At 34.0% G+C, this 23,572-nt stretch overlaps 1 protein-coding gene across 1 annotated transcript; it reads right to left on the bottom strand.

Moving 5' to 3' along the window:
- Positions 1–590: 590 nt before the first annotated feature.
- Positions 591–23,166, bottom strand: LOC139899976 (uncharacterized). The gene is made up of 3 exons (XM_071882797.1): positions 22,942–23,166; positions 22,366–22,872; positions 591–710 (listed from the first exon to the last, which is right to left on the bottom strand). The coding sequence occupies exons 1-3, from the start codon at positions 23,164–23,166 to the stop codon at positions 591–593; spliced, it is 852 nt and encodes a 283-aa protein (XP_071738898.1).
- Positions 23,167–23,572: the final 406 nt, after the last annotated feature.

Below are 23,572 nucleotides of genomic sequence, written 5' to 3'. Positions count from 1 at the left end.
AATTAATATATATAAACATGGAAAAGTTCGGGTCACTACAGATTGATGGTATGGGTTGCTATAATGTATGACGTTATAATGGTCGTTTGAGCTAAAATTGTGAAAATTGTGTTATGATTTGTGATGAATATCATTAGAATGCAAGTTTAAATGTTATGACCTATAAATGCAACATGCTTGAGTCCTAAGTTGATGCTAAATTGTGAAGTTGTGATTTTCATTTTTGAAAGTGTAGTAGCGAGTTCATGTTGACTTTGGTTGACTTTGGTTAAAAATTGTGAACATACGCTTTTGTTTAAATGATTCATAATACTTATGAACTTTGAATGGAATGATTAAGTTCTCTTGCTACTCGGTTATGTTTTTAGCTAACATTAACACAACGGTCTCTATGTTCTTTTGGTTTGGTGTTATTATGTTTTGCAGGGACAGTCTAGCCGAGGAGGACCGGCAAAGAGAGGCAGGACCGCAGGTTTGGCACCACCACCACCACCACCGCAACAACATTCTTCATTATCGTCTGGAGAGGAAGAAGAGGAGGATCTAAATGATCCACGAGTTTGATTGAGACTGGTTCAAAATGACGACGACTACGCAGAAACATTTGAGAGGGTAAATAGTAGGCATATTAATGCCACATGGTACTTTATCTGGGGCCCGTTGGATGAGGCGGGTAGGCACCGACATGTTTCCAACTTATTAGCCATCCCCTACGGTAGGATAGTTACCCACGCATGGGAACAAGTTTTCAGCATCAACGAACCAATTTATCCCGTACTACTAAAAGAATTCTACTCAACGGTATAGTTTAATAATGTCCGTGATTATTTGTCAAATGATTTTCTTAAATTTAGGTTGGGGGCGAATATAGGGGTATAAGCAGTTTTGAGCTATGCAGAGTTTTGGGTATTTTTGAGGAACTCACCGACACCCAGTTAGGTGATTACTTACGGAGTTTCGATTACGTTGGTCGAGTTCTATTTCATGAGATTGCTTATTGGCGAAGAATTTGTGGGCCAAATGCATCTACACCATTCAGATCGAGCAGACACAGGTATAATGAGATTGCATCCCGGGATGATAGACTTCTTCATCGACTTATTGCATGCACTTTCAATGCAAGAGTCGAAGGCAACGAAAAGGTTAAAACTTTGGATCTATGGATAATGGACCAAATTAAACGGGGTTGCTATACTGACATTCCTGGGTTGATAGGAAACTATTTCTTGGCCATCGCTACCGAGACACGGCGAGACAAGCCGCTTCTTGGAGGCCACTACATCACCAGAATTGCTCGACACTTCAACATAGATTTCAGCCGATTACAGGAGTGTACTAACATCATGAAACCATTAAAGAAGGTTTCTTATATCAATGCTGAAATTCTTATGAAAGATAGAAATGGGGATTTGGTACCTTTTGTGGCAGGTGGCGCAGGTGGCGTGAGTGGTAGTGGCGTGCAGCAAGAACAGCAGGTAGAGGAGGAAGCAAAAATGGAGGCGCAAACGAATGTTGGTGATCAGGGTCCTTGGCATCCGTCCCAATCTAGTTGGGACAGTTTGGTTAGTAGTGTTAATAATATGAGGTTGAGTCCGAGTGAGCAAAGGACACACAACGACCGAATGTGGGATAGTAATCAGCGAATGGAGCAACGACAGATTGCTCAAGTGCACGATCAGGGATGGATGAGTTATGGTATTGACTGGAATATCCATAACTCAGAGTTGTTTTATTCCAACCCCGAGCAGTACTATGGGACGACACGTCTGACACCCCAATATTACACGGATCCTCAAAACCCACCTCCTCCTCACCCGATTTATGATAATAACGCTGCGATGCAGGATGCTAGGAACCGGTTTGATCAGGAATACCCGCAAGGACGCCCGTACAGAGATGGTTCGGGAAACTACTTTTGGCCATATGGTAACTAATCCAGTTAAGGCCTGCGTGCCTTTGATCATTTTGTACACTGTTTTCAGACAATTTAATTCGTGTGGTGTGTTTTTAGACAATATTTGGTTTGTAATAATTGACTAATTGTGTGGTTTGATAATGGGTGTGGTTGAACAAAAACACCATTATTTTTATTATTATTTGTGTGGTTTGTTAATTTGTGCAGCGTGATTGAACTTCAAAGACTGGCATTAAGTTCAGCAACATTTGATATTATGATGTGTGTATGATGATAATCGCGGAATGGACGATGCTCTTATGCTGGCAGTAAGTTCAGCGGCATCCGTCTACATATTCCACGATTTGCAAGTTAAAAAATTGAAAATTTCTACAATCACTCTATCACTTTGCCCTCTAAATTTAATCCCTTTTCTGATTTCATGCAATGAGGGCCTTGCATGTTCTCAAGTGTGGGGTGGGGAATAGAAATTTATCGGGAACTCGTTTTACTAAAATTAAGGCGTTTATTTAAAAATTTTAAAATTTTCAAGTAGCCTTAAAAACGATTAAATGTCCAAAAACCATGTTACACACATTGTGGTCTTAAAATCTAGAAAATAAATGTTGATTTATGTTTTAAATTATTAATAGTCTTTGAAGTTGCTCTATCATTCAATTATTTGGATGAAAATCCTACTAGTTTAATAAAGCTAACTTGTAGGTCACTTGTGCCAAAACGAGTGTAAACCGTGAGAGAGCGGTGATTGTATAGCGTGGTCGGAAACCGGATCTCGCGCCAGATCAAAAACCCTAAGGACGATCCTCATTGTTTCTCCTAACAAGGACAATGTTGCGTCCGACCACTTCTTATGACCAATAGGATGTATCTATTCCATCCTCAAGGAAGTAAAGTCTTCCGAATGACACACTTACTGATTCAATTCAGGAGATGTAGTCCAGACCAGTTGTAGGGTGACGAAAAATCTTGAAAAGTCATTGCTAAAATCGACTGGAAATCTACCAGGCCTCAACATTAAACAGGGAAACTGGTAGTCAAAAGCTTTTCTCAGTGAGGGAGAATTGCTGGCCAAATGGGAAGCGCACCATGATACACAAAATGTCAGTGAATTGATCAGATTCCCAGTGGATAACCTCCGGAAAGGTAAAATATCAGCTTTTATGACTGATGAACCTCAATCTTCATGATTGATTTAACGGATTAGATGATTACCTCATAATTGTCAATGATGTCCGGACGTAATGTGTATCCTCCTAAGCACATTATTTTCTTACCGACATCTCATGATGTTAGGTACCGTGGGAGGGATTGGCTTGACCAATAGCGAGAAACCCGCACTCATTTTTCAAAATTCAGTAAATCCGACAAAATCGGAAAATGTGCCTAGTATTAAAACTAGCATGATATTTTCAAAAACCATAAAACGTTTTCATAAGGTCCTGATTTCCGTAGGATCAAATTTTTCGGATACTTGGTGATGTCGAACGAGGTGTATATAAAATAGCTTATATTTTACTAGGAAATACTATTAAATACGATATAATTTTACACAAGATATTTATTTATTTATAGAATGGATATACTTAAACCTTGCTACAACACTTATAGGCAGTGTACCTAATCGTTCAGTAGTGTAGTTTTTAGTAAGTCCGGTTCGTTCCACAGGGAAATCTTTAAGCAAAGCTCAACGCTATATTAGTTTACTTTTATAAAAATACAAATATATATATAAGTAATATTATTATTATAAAGGGGGGTTTTTACCGTTTAATGACCGGTTTGTCGATTTTAAAACTTTAGTCGCAGTTAAAACCTAATGTAAAATATAAAATAAATACAAGACTTTAAATTAAAGCGTAAAGTAAATAACGATAATGAAATTGCGAATAATAAAAATGCGATAAATAAAATTGCGATAATTAAAAAGTACGATAATTAAAAATGCGATTAAATAAAATAACAATAAATAAAAGTGCAATAATTAGAAGTGCAATTAAATATAAAATAAAGGAAATTAAATATGAAATAAAAGAATTATGCTTATTTAAACTTCCGTAATCATGATGTTTGACGTGTTGATTTTAGTTTTATGCCCATGGGTTAATTGTCCTTTGTCCTGGATTATTTAATATGTCCGTCTGGTTTTCGTCCATAACAGTCCATCAGTCATAAATATAAAGTGCAAGTGTCCTTGTCAAATTATTATTATACCCGAAGTTAAATATTCCAACTAATTGGGGATTCGAATTGTAACAAGGTTTTAATACTTTGTTTAATGAATAAACCAGGTTATCGACTGCGTGTAAACCAAGGTTTTACTACTTTGTTAACAATTACACCAATTACCCTTGAATGTAATTTCACCCCTGTTTTAATTATTCTAGTGGCTATTAATCCATTCCCGTGTCCGGTTAAATGAACGATTATTCGTACATATAAATACCCCGCCCATCGTGTCCGATCGAGTGTATATGGTAATTTATAGGGACGCCCAATTGTAAATCTTTATATTAACATTAACAAACTTTCATTTAGTTAAACAAATATAAAGCCCATTAATAGCCCATAGTCTAGTTTCCACAAGTGTCGTTCTTTTGTCCAAACCCCAATTATGGTACAAAGCCCAATTACCCAATTTTAGTAATTAGCCCAACATCATGATTACTTCGTTTTAAATAAGCATAATAATAACTTAGCTACGAGACATTAATATAAAAAGGTTGAACATAACTTACAATGATTAAAAATAGCGTAGCGTTACACGGACAGAATTTCGACTTACACCCTTACAACATTCGCTAACATACCCTTATTATTAGAATTATAATTAAAATTAAAATATAAATTATAAATATATATATATATCGTATGAAGAGGAAGAGAAAAAAGATGATGATTTTTGATCAGAATTCGGGTTGCTTTATAGCCAGGGTTGAAAATTGGGGCTCCGCGACTCGCGGCAAAATGGCCTTAAAACTCCGCGAGTCGCGGAGAGATATTTACAGCTCACACCCTTGGAGTTTCTTGCTGCCGACGGTTTTTAATATATATATATAATATATATATAATTAATATAATTAATTATATATTATATTATATTTATATACATAGTTAACTTGTAATTTTTAGTCCGTTGCGTCGAGCGTTAAGAGTTGACTCTGGTCCCGGTTCCGGATTTTCGAACGTCCTCGCGTACAATTTAATATCTTGTATTTTGCGTTTTGAATCTTGTACTCTTGTGATTTCGAGACGTTTCTTATCAATAATTGGAACCTTTTTGATTGTCTTTTGTACTTTTGAGCTTTTTGGTCGTTTGCGTCTTCAATTTGTCGAATCTGTCTTTTGTCTTCACCTTTTATTATTTAAACGAATATCTCTTGTAAATAGAACAATTGCAACTAAAAGCTTGTCTTTCTTGAGGAATAATGCTATGAAATATATGTTCGTTTTTAGCATTATCAAATATTCCCACACTTGAGCGTTGCTTGTCCTCAAGCAATATTGTCTTGAAATACTAGAATCACTTCTTTATTCTTCACACTTTGTACATCAGTGATTTCTATACGGCGGTATAAACAATGGTAGTAACGATATGGTTTACAGTCCCACATGACTATAAAAATTTAGATCCATTAAGGAAATTGGATCTTTATGAAAACATTTGATCTTTTGAAAATTAAATCTAGTTTTTACCCTAGATAAGTTTTCCGGAATAACCCTTTACCGGTGTTTGCAAAATATTTTTGTGGGTTTGGTGGGTTTCAGATTTGAAAATTTTAGCTCAAAACTTACGGTTTTGTGTCACCCACTTGCTAACCTTGTATTTGGAAAGCAACACGTCCAGTTTACTTGTTCCGTATATTACCTTTCGGCAAACTACCGTCCGGTTGAAAGGAAAGCGTTGAACAAGCAACTGTTAAGGCAATGTCCCGTGACATGCTTTTGATTATGGTCTATAACGTGTCGGACGCAATTACTATCCTTGGTAGGAGCAATAGTAAAGCTCACCCTTATAATTTGTCGGTCTGGCACAAGGTCCTGTCTTTGACCATGCTATGCAACCACCGTTCTTACGGTTGACACCCGATTTAGTTCAGGTGACCTAATGAATTCCAGGTGAATTCCTAGGATTTTACGTTCAATGGTAATGAACGCATTGAAATTAGGGTTTTCAGAAAACAAATCGGTTTGTAATTTTGATCAAAATATTTTCTCGTTTAAGCTCGAGTTTAGATATCATTGAATTCCATGAGTTTTGAATTCTCAATCTTTAAGGTCAATCTCTAGGATTGAGTAATATCAGTCTTAAAAGCTGATTTTTAATCTTTAAGGAGATTATCCTTTCTGGGGATCTGATTCATTAGTCTTATCCAGCTAATTTGCACGGTGCCTCCCCATTGTACAAGATAAATCATTCTCATGGCTAGGATAAATCTGACCACTTGGCGACCCTGTTTAATGCTGAGGTCCGTGGATTTCCTGCTGATTTTAGTGATGACTTTTCTAGATTTTTCGTCAACCTACAGCTGGTCTGGACGACAACTTCATGACCTAAATCAAGAAGCGCGTGTCTTTTTCGGAAGACTTTACTTCCTTTTAATGATGGAATTGATTCATCGTGTAGATCCATCTTTTCTTTTCTTTCATCGGGTAAAACAGTTTAGTTTAGTTCAAAGCAAAAGTATTTTCAGTTATTTGTTACAGATATATGTGACATATGTTTAAAATAACTTGGTAAATTTTCCCACACTTGGCTTTTTATTTTTCTTTTTATCGTCCTCTATTCCATTTTAAATGAATTTTAACATTTTAGTTTGTTTCTCAATTTATGTCCTTTCCGAGGTAACAATAATTTCGGTGTTAAAACCTAGTTTTATCGTTCATAAATATGTATAAACATGATTTGAATTCATTTAATTGAAAAATTTTACTAGAATTGGGTAGTCAGTATATAAGACTAGGGCTGTTCTTTTTTATCAGAGAGCACTAGATTCTAATACAACTACTGCTTTACTAGTATTTTAATGGTAACCAAGTGTTTAATATAAAAATTTTTAAAATCCGAAAGAATTTAACCCCTTCCCACACTTAAGATCTTGCAATGCCCTCATTTGCAAGAAATCAGTAACAATTTAAATTATTGAGGGTGATTTGTGTGAAAATGATTAAATTATTACCAAAGTTTCCAAATATATTGGCGTTTGTTTGCTGAATGATAAATGGTGCACATCATTTGTTCATTCCGTCTTGTTGATATTTCACATGTATTTTGCATCTTGTCGTCAAAATTAGTTGCTTTTGCTGAACTTAATGCCAGTCTTTGAAAATGCGTTGTTTTACCCTGTTTTGTACATAAGATAAACTGCAAACATATATACATATTTTTGAAGTTTGGTTTATTACCCCACATTCAAAAATTATTAAAATCTAAGAATAAAAGTTAGATAATTATAAAAATGATTACAATATTAACAAAAATATTAAATGTATCAATAATTACAAATTACAAAATAAAAAAAAAAAAAAAAATAATAAGTAAACTAAGGATGATATTGGTACCAATAGGGGTTCCACGCATAACCATAAGTGCTATAGAATGCTTCGGCAGGGTCATACGTAGGATATGGTGGCTGCATCTCTATCGACCAAGGAGGGAAGACGGGTTTCGGTGTAGGAATATAGTTTCTACCTATATGTTGGCAATGCGCTATGATCTGGTTCTGATGAACTTGCCAATCTTCAAATGCTCTCTGTCTAGCATTTTCGTATTCCTGAGAAGCTATAAACCTATGCATTTCTTGCATCTCATTCCCCCCTCCTACATTACCTTGTTCCTGGTTTCTCTCTACCTGTGGATGTCTACCATTGTATCGTACTGCGGCGTTATTTCGCCGCTTCAAAACTTTCGCACCATGGTATACATTTAAACCTATAGTGTCGCGGGGTTCCGGCTCTTCTACTAATAATCCCCCCCGACTTATATCCACACCGAGATATTCACCAATCAAAGTAATAAAAATACCACCTCCTATTATGCTATGTGGACGCATCCCTCGAACCATAGCTGATAAATAATAACCCACACAATATGGTATACTTACAGCGCTGTGTGGGTCTCGAATACACATATGGTAAAACAAATCTTGTTCATTTACCTTTTCTTTGTTTTTACCCCTTTGTGTAATCGAATTAGCTAAAAACCTATGTATTACTCTTAATTCGGCTCTATCTATATCCAAATAAGAGTAGTTTCCCCCTTTAAAACGGTGATGGCTTGTCATTTGACTCCACACACCGTGTGTATCAAAATTCTCATCTATCTTTCTACCGTTTAGTATCAATCCTCTACAATCGGCAGACGCTAATTCCTCAGGCGTATATATACGTAAAGCCTGAGCCATGTCCAGTAAAGACATGTGGCGCATCGAACCGCCTAACAAAAATCTAATAAAAGAACGATCGGTTAAACTAGCTACCCGATCATTCAACTCTATACTACATAACAACTCTTCACACCATACTTTATATACAGGCCTGCGTATGGTGAATAAACATATCCAGTCATTAAAAGAAGAATTACCATACCTCTGTACCAGTAATTCCCTAATTGGCCCGGCCAATTCTACAGCTTCCAAGGGTCCCCATTCTATGACCCTTGGTACCTCAACAACCTTGGAATGAAGAGTATGCAAACCCCGTTGATATTTTGGATAATCTATCCAAAGTCTGTCAAATCTCAGGTTCGGGTGCAACTGTTCCAAGTGCATATCTGAAAAGGTCATGACTGGATGAGGTACATCCTGCTTGTAGTAGTTATCTACCTCCTGTTGTTCCAAGTTCTCAGCAGGAGCATGGCGGGCTTGGGATGAAGATTCACCCCTTTCATTCTGCAAAACACATCAAACACAAATTTTGTGCATCCAAATATGCATTAGTGTCAGCAAAATCATCAATCAAAATAATTACAATGACATTATCAATTTATATCAAACTTAAGCTTATTTTCACATTTTTATCAAATCTACACTTTTTCAAATAAGCATATACGAAAATTTTCGCCAAGTTCGTAAGCATTTAACTCAAATAACATGTCAAAATAATCATTACTAGCAAATAAACAAGTCTCAAATGGCATTATCTTTCAAAAATCAAGTTCATGAATTTTGGACTTGAAAAAGTCCACTTTAATTCTCAAAATCATGTTTAGGCTCAAAGTTTGGATCATTTAACTACCTAGACATGTTACACTACTCAATTTAGCAACAATTCATGACAAAAATCGGCCATAACCTGTTTATATCAAAAAGCCCCAAATTGCTCAAGAACACAAACCCTAGATTATTCAAAATTTGAAGTTTAAGGCTTCTAATCATGTTAAACAGCATCAATCTAGGTTATACAAGCATAATACATAAACAATTTAAGCTTAATTACACTAAAAAGCATCAAAATCAAATTGGGTAAAAATTAGCTCAAGAACACTAAAATTCGAATTAAATGGTGTTTAGGTGTAGAAATTTACCGTTTTTCTTGAGTAGTTCTTAGATATCATCCTTCTCAACATGATTTTAGCAAAAAATTTGGTGATTAACGGTTAAAAATTGAGATTTTTGGGGGTGATTTTCGAGTTTTTCGGGGTCTTTTTTTCGCAGTATTTGGGTGTTTATGTGTGTGGGTGAGTGAACTGATCGTGCAGCTTGTTATATTTTTTCTCTGTAATTTTGTCCCTCCGCGAGTCGCGGAGGTTTGCACTTAAAACTCCGCGAGTCGCGGAGTTTTCTTTTTTTTTTTTTTTTTTTTTTTTTTATATATATAATCTTTAACTTATAAAACAATTAAGTATTTAATTTTAAAATTTTGTTTCCCTTGTTATTTAGGACGAGGTCGTTTCGGATCGATGTCCTAGTCCGTCCCTCGACAAAATTTTAAAATTTGTCTTTTTGTAGCGATTGTTTTAAAAGCTAAGATTTTTGGGTTTTTTAATGTTTTTGGCATACTTTAAATCAACAAGATTAAAAATATTGATAATAAAAGTTCTCGTCCCTCCATCGGGTAAAGCAATTTCGGTTCAAAGACCTAGTCTTCAACTTACGACGAATTTTAAAAATCATATTTTTAAATTAATGAGATAAAGTAAATTTTTGTTTTTAAATTCACACAACTTAAATATAAAATTCAAAATTAATATTAAAAATTCACACCAAACTCAAAATTTAAAATGCATAAAATTAAAAATTAATATTTTAAAAATTAAAAATTCACACCAAACTTAATTTAAAAATTTATAAATTCATACCAAACTTATATTAATTTTTCAAATATTTACAATTTTAAAAATATTGTTTTTACAAAGTTTACAATATTAATTTAAGATTTAAATATTAATTTTTAAAAATATGGTAAAAATAAAATTAAAAATCTTTTTGTCTTTTTATCCCACTTTAATCAATCAAATATTATCAAAAATATGCGCCCCTCTTTTCGGTAAAGTAATTTCGGTTCCAAGACCTAATTTAACTCATGACGAATTTTTGAAATATTTTGGGTTGATTGATTAAAGATATTTATACCTTAAGAATAAACGTTAAATTTTGCAGTGATGTAATAAATTTTTGAAGGATATCAATAATTTCGGTCGCCAAACCTAATTTTATTTAATACCAATTTAATACTTTTTAGCGAACAAATTAGCGTTTATTATCAAAAGGTTAAAAATAAAAATAAAAATAAAAACTGTACAGACATACCTGTGAAATAGATTTCTTAGTTATATGATCTATTATATTCATAAGATAGTCGGTTTAATTGGTTTTCCATGGCTGCATAGGCGTAACCTCGAGCATTCATTGTCTTTTCTTCTAAACATATGAACGGTCCGTCTCTGCATAAAGTAACAAATTCGGTATTTGAATAGGTTTGATTATTTGAACATTTACCTCCATGTGACCATTTTCCGCATTTGTGACATCGTTCTAGGTGTCGTGCTCTTCTTTTCGCTGCGGATTTTGATTTTCCTTTACCAAATTGTAACTTATTATCTTCGCATCTGGATCCTTTTCTAACTCCGTCCATTCTTTCTCTGATTACTGATACTATTTCACTCGGTAGTATGTCATTATTTCTTTTAGTGATCAAAGCGTGTAGCATTAGACCATGGTTTAGTTCACAGGCAGTCTTCATTTCGTAAAAACCTAAAAAAATAAAAATTCAGAATGGGGGGAGAAGACTAGTTCTTTAGGGTCTGCTAGGGAAAGACCATACGTGTTCCATTTTCGAGAACTACACGAAAACAGACAATCTAACTCTAACAGAAATACATATTATCCTTTAAAGACTTGATTCTCCCCACACTTAGTTAGCTGTGGTGTCGAAATTGTGAGTAACTTCGTTGTCGACTTCCATCGGACCATGTATGTAATGTTTAACTCTGTGACCATTAACTTTAAATTCAATCCCATTTGAATTCATCAATTCTATCGTTCCGTATGGGAAAACTCTTTTGACTATGAATGGTCCAGACCATCTTGATTTCAATTTTCCAGGAAATAGCTTGAATCGTGAATTGAAAAGAAGAACTCTGTCTCCTTCTTTAAATTCTTTTGAACTTCTGATTCTTTTATCATGCCATTTCTTCGTTCTTTCTTTATAGATTAACGAATTTTCGTATGCTTCATGTCTTAATTCTTCTAATTCGTTTAGTTGACTTAATCGTAGACGTCCGGCTTCATGTAAATCAAGATTACATGTCTTCAAAGCCCAAAATGCTTTGTGTTCAATTTCTACTGGAAGATGACACGCTTTTCCATAAACAAGTCTAAAAGGTGTGGTTCCAATTGGAGTTTTGTAGGCTGTTCTAAAAGCCCAGAGTGCATCCTCCAATTTAATGGACCATTCCTTCGGATTTGATCCTACGGTTTTCTCTAGAATACGTTTTAAAGCTCGGTTTGTATTTTCAACTTGTCCACTTGTTTGTGGATGATATGCGGTGGAGATTTTATGAGTTACTCCATATCTTTTAAGAACTTTCTCAAGTTGATTATTACAGAAATGAGTACCCCGATCACTTATTAAAGCTTTCGGTGTTCCAAACCTTGCAAAAAGACGTTTTAAAAAGTTTACTACAACTCGTGCATCGTTAGTTGGGAGAGCTTGTGCTTCCGCCCATTTAGATACATAATCAATGGCTACGAGTATATATAAATTATTATGAGATTTTGGAAATGGACCCATAAAGTCAATACCCCAAATGTCAAATACTTCACATACTTGGATGACATTTTGTGGCATTTCATCACGTTGACTTATTTTTCCGGCCCTTTGACATGCATCACAGGATTTGCAAAGAAGGTGTGCGTCTTTGTAAATTGTAGGCCAATAGAATCCAGCTTCATAAACTTTTCTTGCTGTTAGTTGAGGCCCATAATGCCCTCCTGTTGGTCCTGTGTGACAATGGTTTAAAATTTTAATAGCTTCATCTCCAAATACACATCGGCGTATTATTCCATCGGGACAACTTTTAAACAGATGTGGATCTTCCCAGAAATAGTGTTTTATATCACTGAAGAATTTCTTTCGTCTTTGGTACGATAATCCTTTTTCAAGGAATCCACAAACTAAGTAGTTTGCATAGTCTGCAAACCATGGGATTTCTTTATAATCTATCTTTAATAGATATTCATCAGGAAAGTTGTCTTGTATGGCCGATTCATTCAGAACTTCTAATTCGGGATTTTCAAGACGAGAAAGATGATCAGCGGCGAGATTTTCTGCTCCTTTTTTATCTCGGATTTCAATATCAAACTCTTGTAAGAGTAAGATCCAACGGATTAATCTTGGTTTAGCATCTTGTTTTGAAAATAGGTATCTAAGAGCAGAATGGTCGGTATAGACCACCGTTTTTGCTAGAACGAGATATGATCGAAATTTGTTAAAAGCAAAGACAATAGCAAGGAGTTCTTTTTCAGTAGTTGTATAGTTCGTTTGTGCTCCTTGTAACGTCTTACTAGCATAATATATAGGTTGAAATCGTTTTTCAATCCTTTGTCCTAAAACGGCTCCCATTGCAAAATCACTTGCATCGCACATTAGTTCAAATGGTAGATTCCAATTTGGTGTTATCATGATCGGCGCATTAGTGAGTTTTTCTTTAAGAATATTAAAAGATTTGATACACTCATCTGAAAAGATGAATGGCGCATCCTTTTCTAGGAGTTTATTCATAGGAGTGGCAATTTTAGAAAAATCTTTTATGAAACGTCGGTAAAAACCGGCATGCCCTAGAAAACTCCTAACTCCTCTAACATTGGTGGGATGTGGAAGTTTAGCAATTACATCTACTTTAGCTCTATCCACTTCAATTCCTTCTTTTGAAATTTTATGTCCAAGAACGATGCCTTCTTTAACCATGAAATGGCATTTCTCCCAATTAAGTACTAGATTTGATTTTTCGCATCTAATTAGCATTCGTTCCAGATTAACTAGACATGATTTAAATGTATCACCGAAGACTGAAAAGTCATCCATGAATACTTCCATGCATTCTTCTATCATGTCGTGAAAAATCGCCATCATGCACCTTTGAAAGGTTGCAGGGGCGTTACAAAGTCCAAATGGCATGCGTTTGTAAGCAAAAGTACCATAAGGGCACGTGAATGTGGTTTTCTCTTGATCTTCGGGTGCTATTGGAATTTGAAAATATCCGGAAAATCCATCTAGAAAACAATAGTAACTATTTCCGGCTAATCTTTCCAACATTTGATCTATGAAAGGTAAGGGAAAGTGATCTTTTCTGGTGGCGTCATTTAATTTTCTATAATCAATACATACACGCCATCCTGTTACAGTCCTAGTAGGAATAAGCTCATTTTTCTCATTTGTAATGACAGTCATGCCACCCTTCTTCGGCACGCATTGAACTGGGCTTACCCATGGACTATCAGAAATTGGATATATCAAACCTGCATCTAGCAGTTTAATAATCTCTTTCTTAACTACATCTTGCATATTAGGATTTAGTCTTCGTTGGCGTTGCACATACGTTTTATGACCTTCTTCCATAAGGATTTTATGTGTGCAATACGAAGGACTTATTCCTTTAATATCATGAATCTTCCATGCAATGGCTGGTTTATGAGCTTTCAACACAGAAATGAGTTGTGATTTCTCATTTTCAGTAAGAGAAGACGATATTATTACAGGTAATTCAGATTCACCATGTAAATAAGCGTATTCCAAATGGTTTGGAAGTGGCTTTAACTCTAATTTCGGAGGTTCTTCTATCGATGATTTATATCGATATCTGTCTTCTTCTTTTAGCATTTGAATTTCTTCTGTTGTTGGTTCATATCCATTAGCTATAAGTGTAGCTAACATTTCAGCTTCATCAATTGGTTCATTTCCTTCTCCTAAAGAACATTCTCCTGTTCCTTGTAATTCTGGAAATTCTTCTAATAATTCTGCATGTGCATCTATAGTTTGAATATAATAACATGTATCATCTGCAGATTGTGGTTGTTGCATTGCTCTATCAACTGAAAAGGTAACACTCTCATCCTCTATACTTAGGGTCAGTTTCTTACCGAACACGTCTATCATTGCTTTAGCCGTGTTTAAGAATGGTCTTCCTAATATGAGAGGAACTTGAGAATCTTCTTCCATGTCTAAAACAACAAAATCTACTGGAAATACTAAAGTACCAACTTTAACTAGCATGTTTTCCATTATCCCTCTAGGATATTTTATTGATCTATCGGCTAGTTGTATGCTTATTCTGGTTGGTTTCAATTCTCCAAGGTCTAGTTTAGCGTATAGTGAATACGGCATTAGATTTATACTAGCACCTAAATCTGCTAATGCTTCTATTGAACTAAGACTACCCAGAAAACATGGAATTGTGAAACTTCCTGGATCAGATAGTTTTTCTGGTATCTTATTCAACAGCACTGCTGAACAATTGGCATTCATAGTAACAGCCGAGAGTTCTTCCATTTTCTTTCTATTCGTGATTAGATCTTTCAAGAATTTAGCATACCTTGGCATTCCTGAAATCACATCAATGAAAGGAAGATTTACATTTATTTGTTTAAACATATCCAAGAATTTGGATTGCTCGGCTTCAAGTTTTTCCTTCTTCATTTTACTCGGATAAGGAAGTGGTGGTTGGTATGGTTTAACATAAGGTTTATCCTTAACTGTGTTATCTTCATTAACCTTTTCAACTACCGGTTCTTTTTCCTTATCTTGATCAGGTTGTGGTTCTTGTGGAGTAGGAATAGTTTCATCAGAAGTTACAGGTATTTCAGGTGGTTTAAGTGTTGTACCACTTCTTGTGGTAATAGCTTTAGCTGTTTCATTCCGGGGGTTAGCATTTGTATCACTAGGTAAACTTCCCGGTTTTCTTTCACCTATTAACCTTGCTAGGTTACTTACTTCTTGTTCCAGATTTTGAATAGAAGCTTGTTGATTTCTAAATGCTTGAGCATTTTGTTCATTGGTTTGTTTCTGAGATGTGAAAAACTGCGTTTGAGTTTCAACTAGCTTCGTCATCATATCTTCTAAATTCGGCTTTTTATCATCGGTTTGTTGTGGTGGTTTGTTTTGAAAATTCGGTCTTTGCTGATTATAAGTATTATTGGATACTTGTTGATTGCTAGGACCTTGTTGGTTATTGTATGGAATATTTCGGTTATAATTCTGGTTTTGATTGTAAATCGGTCTTGGCGGTTGATAATTATTCTGATAATTATTTCCAGGCCTTTGGTTTATGTATGAAATATTCTCTCTTTGTTCCATTGTTAATTCAATACTGAGACAATCTTTTGTCAAATGTGGTCCTCCACACTGCTCACAACTAATTCGTATAGCATGAATATCTTTAGTCATCTTTTCCATTCGTCTCTCGAAAGCATCTATCTTTGCGGAAATGGAATCTAAGTCATGGCTAGAATCGGCTCTAGCTGCTTTAGATGATCTAATGATATCTTTTTCTTGGTGCCACTCATGTGAGTGGGAAGCAGTGTTATCAATAATTTTGTAAGCATCAGTTTCGGTTTTCTTCATAATAGAACCACCAGCTGCTATATCTATGTCTTTTCTTGTAGTGATGTCGCATCCTTGGTAGAATATTTGTACTATTTGATAGGTGTCTAAACCATGTTGCGGACATCCTCTTAATAACTTTCCATATCTTGTCCACGCCTCATATAGAGTTTCATTTGGCTTCTGTGTGAACGTAACAATTTCTGCTTGAAGTCTTACGGCTTTAGATGCAGGAAAAAATTGTTTAAGAAATTTGTCAATTAAAACGTCCCATGTATCAATCGCCCCTTCAGGTAACGATTCCAACCAATCTTTGGCTTCTCCCTTTAAAGTCCAGGGAAATAACATGAGATATATCTGTTCATCCTCCACTTCTCGTATTTTAAATAGTGTGCAGATCCTATTAAAGGTACGTAGATGTTCATTTGGATCTTCCTTCGGCGCACCACTAAATTGGCATTGATTAGTCACCATGTGTAGAATTTGTCCTTTGATTTCATAATCTGGCGCATTAATGTCTGGATGAGTAATTGCGTGACCTTGGCCAGTGCGTTTAGCTCTCATTCGGTCTTCCATACTTAAAGGTTCCAGATTCTCCATAATTGAATTTGTTGAATCGGTATCACTAGATGATTCTGATTTAATAGTTCGTTCCTCAACAATTTCTGTTTGAATGATTGGTGGTTCCGGAGGAAAGTTTAATGGTTCAGGATCTATGAACCGTTCCTGAATATTTTCTGGATTCTCAATTGTGAGGTTGGGTTCAAAAAATGGATTATCGGTAATTTGAACTGAAGTACTTGGTCGACTGGATGACGATTCTAAAGAAAAATCAACGGCGGTTATATTTGTTAAACGATGTCTTGATCGAGTTACAGGTGGTGAACGTACAAAAGGTGATGAACGTCTTGCTCGGTGCATTCACAGAATATGCTATTAGTTTTTAAAAGGAAAGAAAAATTATAATAAGTTATCCAATCAATAGACTTTTCTGATTTTGCCCACGTTTCGAATAGCCAAAAGATGCAGCAGAGGGGCAGGATTCGTTTGGTCTCAATATAATTGAGGACTGTTTGGCTCCAATAACCCGGTCCACGTACAAATCCAACTATTACTACGAACCAGAAAATTTTGATGTCTATCAATTTAACCACTTAAAATAAATTTTCGTAATTTTAAGAAATTTAGATAAGAAGTAGAAAAAAATTCTAAGTCCTAAAACTAGAATAGCGAGAAATAAGAGAGAAAAAGAGTTTGTCGATAAAGGTTGAAAAAGAAAAAATGGTTGAAAAATAAAAGACGACGGAAAAATAAAAGAAACTTATAAAAACTTAAAAATACTTTACTAACCTAACCTTATTACTACAACTAACTTAAAATTATAATCGCAAATTGAAATTACTAATTGGAATGATAATTGGTACATAGTAAAAGGTCTCTTAAAAATATTAAAGCTTACAGGAAAAACTAAATCCCAAATGGAAATAACTTAAAAAGAAACTAAAACTTAAAAAGGCGTCGTAAAATTCTAAAGCACCTAAATCTTAGTCTAAAGAAAAAGCACTTAAGGAATTCTACGGCAAAGCCTAAAAATCTAGGAGTAAAAATAATTATAGCAAAAACTAATTTTAAAATTAATTATGAGCTAAAAATACAAATATTACGCTACAACGATTAAAAAGGTACAAAATATAAAAATATACAAAAAGTTGTAAAAAGTACAATTTTTATAAAAATATTATTTTTATATTATTTATTTAATAAAACCACTAATTTTATAATTTAATTAAACTTATTTAAACTAAATACATAAATTAAATAAAAATAAAACTTAAAACTAATAATAATAATAATAATAATAATAATAAGGTTTAAATAATAATAATAAATAATAACCCGTAATTAATGCGGTTTTAGGGTTTTTGTCCGTGTGTCAGAAGGTCTCCGCGAGTCGCGGCAAATAAAGAAGAAATCCCCGCGAGTCGCGGGGTTCAGGAATTCAGTTGACAGGTTTTACTTTTTACGCGTTTTTCTTTATTTTTTTTTTTTTTATTTTATGTTTTCTGTTTTTTTTTTTTTTAAAAAAAAAATAAAAGATGTTTAATAAAATTTATATTTTTATAAACTAAAATAGAAATAAAGAAACTTATAAAACTTAAATATTTAACAAAATCTTAAAAATGCTTATATTTTTGTTTTTCTTTTTATATTTTTGAATAATTAAAACGTATTTTTACAAAAACGACTTTTAATAAAAGTAACTAAAAATCTTTTTTTTTTTTTTTTTTATATATTAGCGTTGCGCTTCCGGCTTTTAAGATAAATCCCCGGCAGCGGCGCCAAAAATACTTTGTGTCGAACGAGGTGTATATAAAATAGCTTATATTTTACTAGGAAATACTATTAAATACGATACAATTTTACACAAGATATTTATTTATTTATAGAATGGATATACTTAAACCTTGCTACAACACTTATAGGCAGTGTACCTAATCGTTCAGTAGTGTAGTTTTTAGTAAGTCCGGTTCGTTCCACAGGGAAATCTTTAAGCAAAGCTCAACGCTATATTAGTTTACTTTTATAAAAATACAAATATATATAAGTAATATTATTATTATAAAGGGGGGTTTTTACCGTTTAATGACCGGTTTGTCGATTTTAAAACTTTAGTCGCAGTTAAAACCTAATGTAAAATATAAAATAAATACAAGACTTTAAATTAAAGCGTAAAGTAAATAACGATAATGAAATTGCGAATAATAAAAATGCGATAAATAAAATTGCGATAATTAAAAAGTACGATAATTAAAAATGCGATTAAATAAAATAACAATAAATAAAAGTGCAATAATTAGAAGTGCAATTAAATATAAAATAAAGGAAATTAAATATGAAATAAAAGAATTATGCTTATTTAAACTTCCGTAATCATGATGTTTGACGTGTTGATTTTAGTTTTATGCCCATGGGTTAATTGTCCTTTGTCCTGGATTATTTAATATGTCCGTCTGGTTTTCGTCCATAACAGTCCATCAGTCATAAATATAAAGTGCAAGTGTCCTTGTCAAATTATTATTATACCCGAAGTTAAATATTCCAACTAATTGGGGATTCGAATTGTAACAAGGTTTTAATACTTTGTTTAATGAATACACCAGGTTATCGACTGCGTGTAAACCAAGGTTTTACTACTTTGTTAACAATTACACCAATTACCCTTGAATGTAATTTCACCCCTGTTTTAATTATTCTAGTGGCTATTAATCCATTCCCGTGTCCGGTTAAATGAACGATTATTCGTACATATAAATACCCCGCCCATCGTGTCCGATCGAGTGTATATGGTAATTTATAGGGACGCCCAATTGTAAATCTTTATATTAACATTAACAAACTTTCATTTAGTTAAACAAATATAAAGCCCATTAATAGCCCATAGTCTAGTTTCCACAAGTGTCGTTCTTTTGTCCAAACCCCAATTATGGTACAAAGCCCAATTACCCAATTTTAGTAATTAGCCCAACATCATGATTACTTCGTTTTAAATAAGCATAATAATAACTTAGCTACGAGACATTAATATAAAAAGGTTGAACATAACTTACAATGATTAAAAATAGCGTAGCGTTACACGGACAGAATTTCGACTTACACCCTTACAACATTCGCTAACATACCCTTATTATTAGAATTATAATTAAAATTAAAATATAAATTATAAATATATATATATATCGTATGAAGAGGAAGAGAAAAAAGATGATGATTTTTGATCAGAATTCGGGTTGCTTTATAGCCAGGGTTGAAAATTGGGGCTCCGCGACTTGCGGCAAAATGGCCTTAAAACTCCGCGAGTCGCGGAGAGATATTTACAGCTCACACCCTTGGAGTTTCTTGCTGCCGACGGTTTTTAATATATATATATAATATATATATAATTAATATAATTAATTATATATTATATTATATTTATATACATAGTTAACTTGTAATTTTTAGTCCGTTGCGTCGAGCGTTAAGAGTTGACTCTGGTCCCGGTTCTGGATTTTCGAACGTCCTCGCGTACAATTTAATATCTTGTATTTTGCGTTTTGAATCTTGTACTCTTGTGATTTCGAGACGTTTCTTATCAATAATTGGAACCTTTTTGATTGTCTTTTGTACTTTTGAGCTTTTTGGTCGTTTGCGTCTTCAATTTGTCGAATCTGTCTTTTGTCTTCACCTTTTATTATTTAAACGAATATCTCTTGTAAATAGAACAATTGCAACTAAAAGCTTGTCTTTCTTGAGGAATAATGCTATGAAATATATGTTCGTTTTTAGCATTATCACTTGGCTCTAATCTCCCAAAAATGTGTGTGTGTGTTTTCATTGTGTATATAGCGTGAGTGTGATTACAATAAAGGTGTGTTATACTTAAAGCATGTGTTTCATATAGCGTGAATTGCGTTTCATATCAACGTGTGTGTTTAGTGTGCTTCGAGTGATTTATGTAATGTTTGTAATCTATATTGTGTGATTGTGTTTGATATTGTTCTACTTTGTAAAGAAAGAATTGCTTGAGGACAAGCAAGGTTTAAGTGTGGGGTGTTTTGATATTGTTCAATAACATCATATATATCTATCGCAATATTGTGTAAAAATGCTCTAGAATCAAGGATAATGAAGGTGTTTCTACAAGTAATAGGCCAAGATGTGCAAATTTGTATCGGAGAGTAATTTATATAGAGTTTTGATGATTTATGACCTTGGTTGATCCCGATACAAGTTAAGGTCTAATTTATGCTCTAAAATGGTAAAACAAGACTCCAAAGGTGTTAGGCTTCGTCCAAATGAAAGAAGATTGAAAAGAAAACGAAACAACAACTTTCAGTACATCGGGACGCCGTCCAATAATGTGGGACGCCGTCCTTCCTTTCAAACTGGGACGCCGTACGGGCTTTTAGGACGCCGTCCAGCCCTTAACAACGGGACGCCATCCAGCATTCTGGACGCCTTTCGGAAGTAGGTTTCAGCCTACTTTTGCCTTTTGACCTACTTTCTCCACTTTAAAACCTACTGATTGAGGAACTGTTTTATCACATACGAAACCAGAGGTTACTGAGACGATTTTGGGAGCAAATTTGGTGAACTCCAAGCTCTTGGAAGAGGATCAACATCAAGTCTTCAAAGATCAAAACCTTCTCCATCCCAGATTCATTCTCTAGTAGGTTGTTTTCTTGTTCTCCAACAATGAATTCTACTTATCAGTTGATTGTTATTTTGTTTGTAATTATGATTGTTGGCTAAACTCTATAATGTTCATCTAGATAAATAACTGAGATGTTGAATGTTTACTTTTGATTGATTGTTATTATGCACGATAGTTTGATGTTTGAATACAAGAACCATTCTTGTTAAAGCTTAATCCTTTCGATTCAACTAGTTGATATGTTCATTTGATTAAGAAACATCATCTTGTTAAATTAATGTATTGATTTACATCTAGTGACATGTGTTTGTCCATCTTTTACCAAAAGGGATAAGTTGAGTTCAAATGGTTAGTTTATATAGAGATATAAGAACGACTCTTGTAGATACTTTCGGATAGCCTAATTGATATGTGTAGTTATATAGGTGAACGATCAATTCCCTAGATTATGTTATACATATTTTCATTACTCGATTCCATATAACTAATAGGTGTTAGTAATTTGCCTTATCTAGTGACGTTTATAGAGATCTTATTACCACACTAAATTGATTACTTGGGTTGGGTGAATTGAGCATTTAACCGGACCAAAGGAATGAACTAGGCTAAATCATAAGTTGACATAGGAGTGGATCATGATCAACACACCATTGACTTGATCATTCTTCAAGTCTTTAGACTAGTTGAATTAGTTGATTACAAATAGGAGGTCTTAGATGACAAGAACATCACTTGCGTCTTGTAATCCCGTTTGAGTGTTTACTCAAGACTACTCTTGGTGAACCGATCAATTAGTTCTCGTGCATAACCAATCAATCCAGTCTTAATCTTAAATAACATTCAACATCGAGGGTAAAAAGTCTAGATGAGCATTTTTCCTTAAATTGATATCAAATCTATCTTACTTGCTTTCTTTGCACTTATTTTCATCTTATAAACTTAAAAGACCAAAAATATTGTTTTTACATTTAACCTTCTCTGATTTGGCTAAATCGTTAAATAGCCACCAAAACATAAAACTTGTACCTTTAAGCTTCATTTACTTAGTTAATCATAATATAGTTTATAATTTTAGTTTGACTAATACAACTGTCCTTGGAACGATACACGGAACTAAACCAGTTACTATACTACTACACGATCGGGTACACTGCCCGTTAGTGTGTAGCAATCTCTAATCGGTATTTTCCCATATTATTTTATACAACAATTCATATACCACTTTTCGCACATCATTCCTGTTTCTATTATTATAAGATTGATTTGATCCAGTATTTCCAAATTGAGACATAAAAACAGTGTTTTGACTTTTACTTGAAACATGACTAGAAACAAATCTTCTGTGAGATTCTTCCCTAGATATAACTGCAAATGCAGTTTTAGCACCAGGAATTGGATCTCTAAGAAGAATATTGCTTCTAATCTGCATAAACTCATCATCTAATCCCATGAGAAATTGATTTAATCTTAAGATTTTAGTCTGTTCTTGTGCAACATTTGCAGCTGCACAAGTACAGGCTGGCAATTTAACCATTTCATCATATTGTTTCCAGAGTGAATTCAAATTATGATAATAATCAGAAACAGAAGCACCATTTTGTTTTAAAGAATTTATTTTCATATGTATATTGAAAATATTGGATCCATCAACCTTATCATATGTATCCTTAAGTTCATTCCAAACAACAGAAGCAACGGTATAATAAATTTGACCAGAATACAAATCCTCAGATATAGAACCAAGAATCCAAGATAACACAACAGAATTACATCTATCCCATTAACTAGCAAGTACAGCATCTTCAGTATTTTTAATACAAGTTGCATCAATAAAACCTACTTTGTTTTTAGTAGACAAAGCTAATCTCATTGACCTACTCCATATAGCATAATTTTCAGTACCTTTTAGTTTAATAGGAATAATAGGAGTACCAGTTGTATCACTAGCATGTAAGTAAAGAGGATCACCAAAGTCAATTTTACTAATTAAAGTAAGTGCAGTAGAAGCTTCTTCAGCCATGATAACAGAAAATATGAAAAAAAATAAAACAATAAATCAAGAAGCAAGAACAAATAAAGTTTCACAGAAAACAAGATGCACAAATAGCAGATAAACAAAATAGTCACAGAGATCAAATAATCAAACAATAAAAAGATATCCCACAAACAGCACCAGTGGCTGCCAGAGTTGAAAAGACTTACAAATAATCCAGCAAGCAATTGGTATAAAACCAAGCAACCTGCAATAGTTAGTGCAAGACCCAACAACAAAATAAAAAATACAAGAACAGAGTTATAAGGTCTATGAAGAATAATCTTCAATAGACAAGTCCAATGGCTATGGAGACCAGGAATTGAATAGCCAGGGACAGGATTCCAAGTCAATCAGGTTGACCGGTCAAGTATAACTATTCACCCGGAATCCA

The sequence above is a fragment of the Rutidosis leptorrhynchoides genome, chromosome 3, assembly GCF_046630445.1.
Source record: "Rutidosis leptorrhynchoides isolate AG116_Rl617_1_P2 chromosome 3, CSIRO_AGI_Rlap_v1, whole genome shotgun sequence".
Taxonomy (NCBI): Eukaryota; Viridiplantae; Streptophyta; class Magnoliopsida; order Asterales; family Asteraceae; genus Rutidosis; species Rutidosis leptorrhynchoides.
The sequence above is the reverse complement of the archived record's forward strand: the minus strand, read 5'-3'. Positions and strand labels throughout refer to the sequence as shown.

What these genes read in the sequence shown, in the direction of transcription:
- LOC139899976 (XM_071882797.1), bottom strand. Translation starts at nt 23,166, where the DNA reads ATGGCTGAAGAAGCTTCTACTGCACTTACTTTAATTAGTAAAATTGAC. An exon ending in TTAAAAATACTGAAGATGCT is followed by an intron (nt 22,873 to 22,941) that starts GTACTTGCTAGT and finishes TCTATATCTGAG; the next exon opens with GATTTGTATTCTGGTCAAAT. An exon ending in GGAATGATGTGCGAAAAGTG is followed by an intron (nt 711 to 22,365) that starts GTATATGAATTG and finishes ATCCTACCGTAG; the next exon opens with GGGATGGCTAATAAGTTGGA.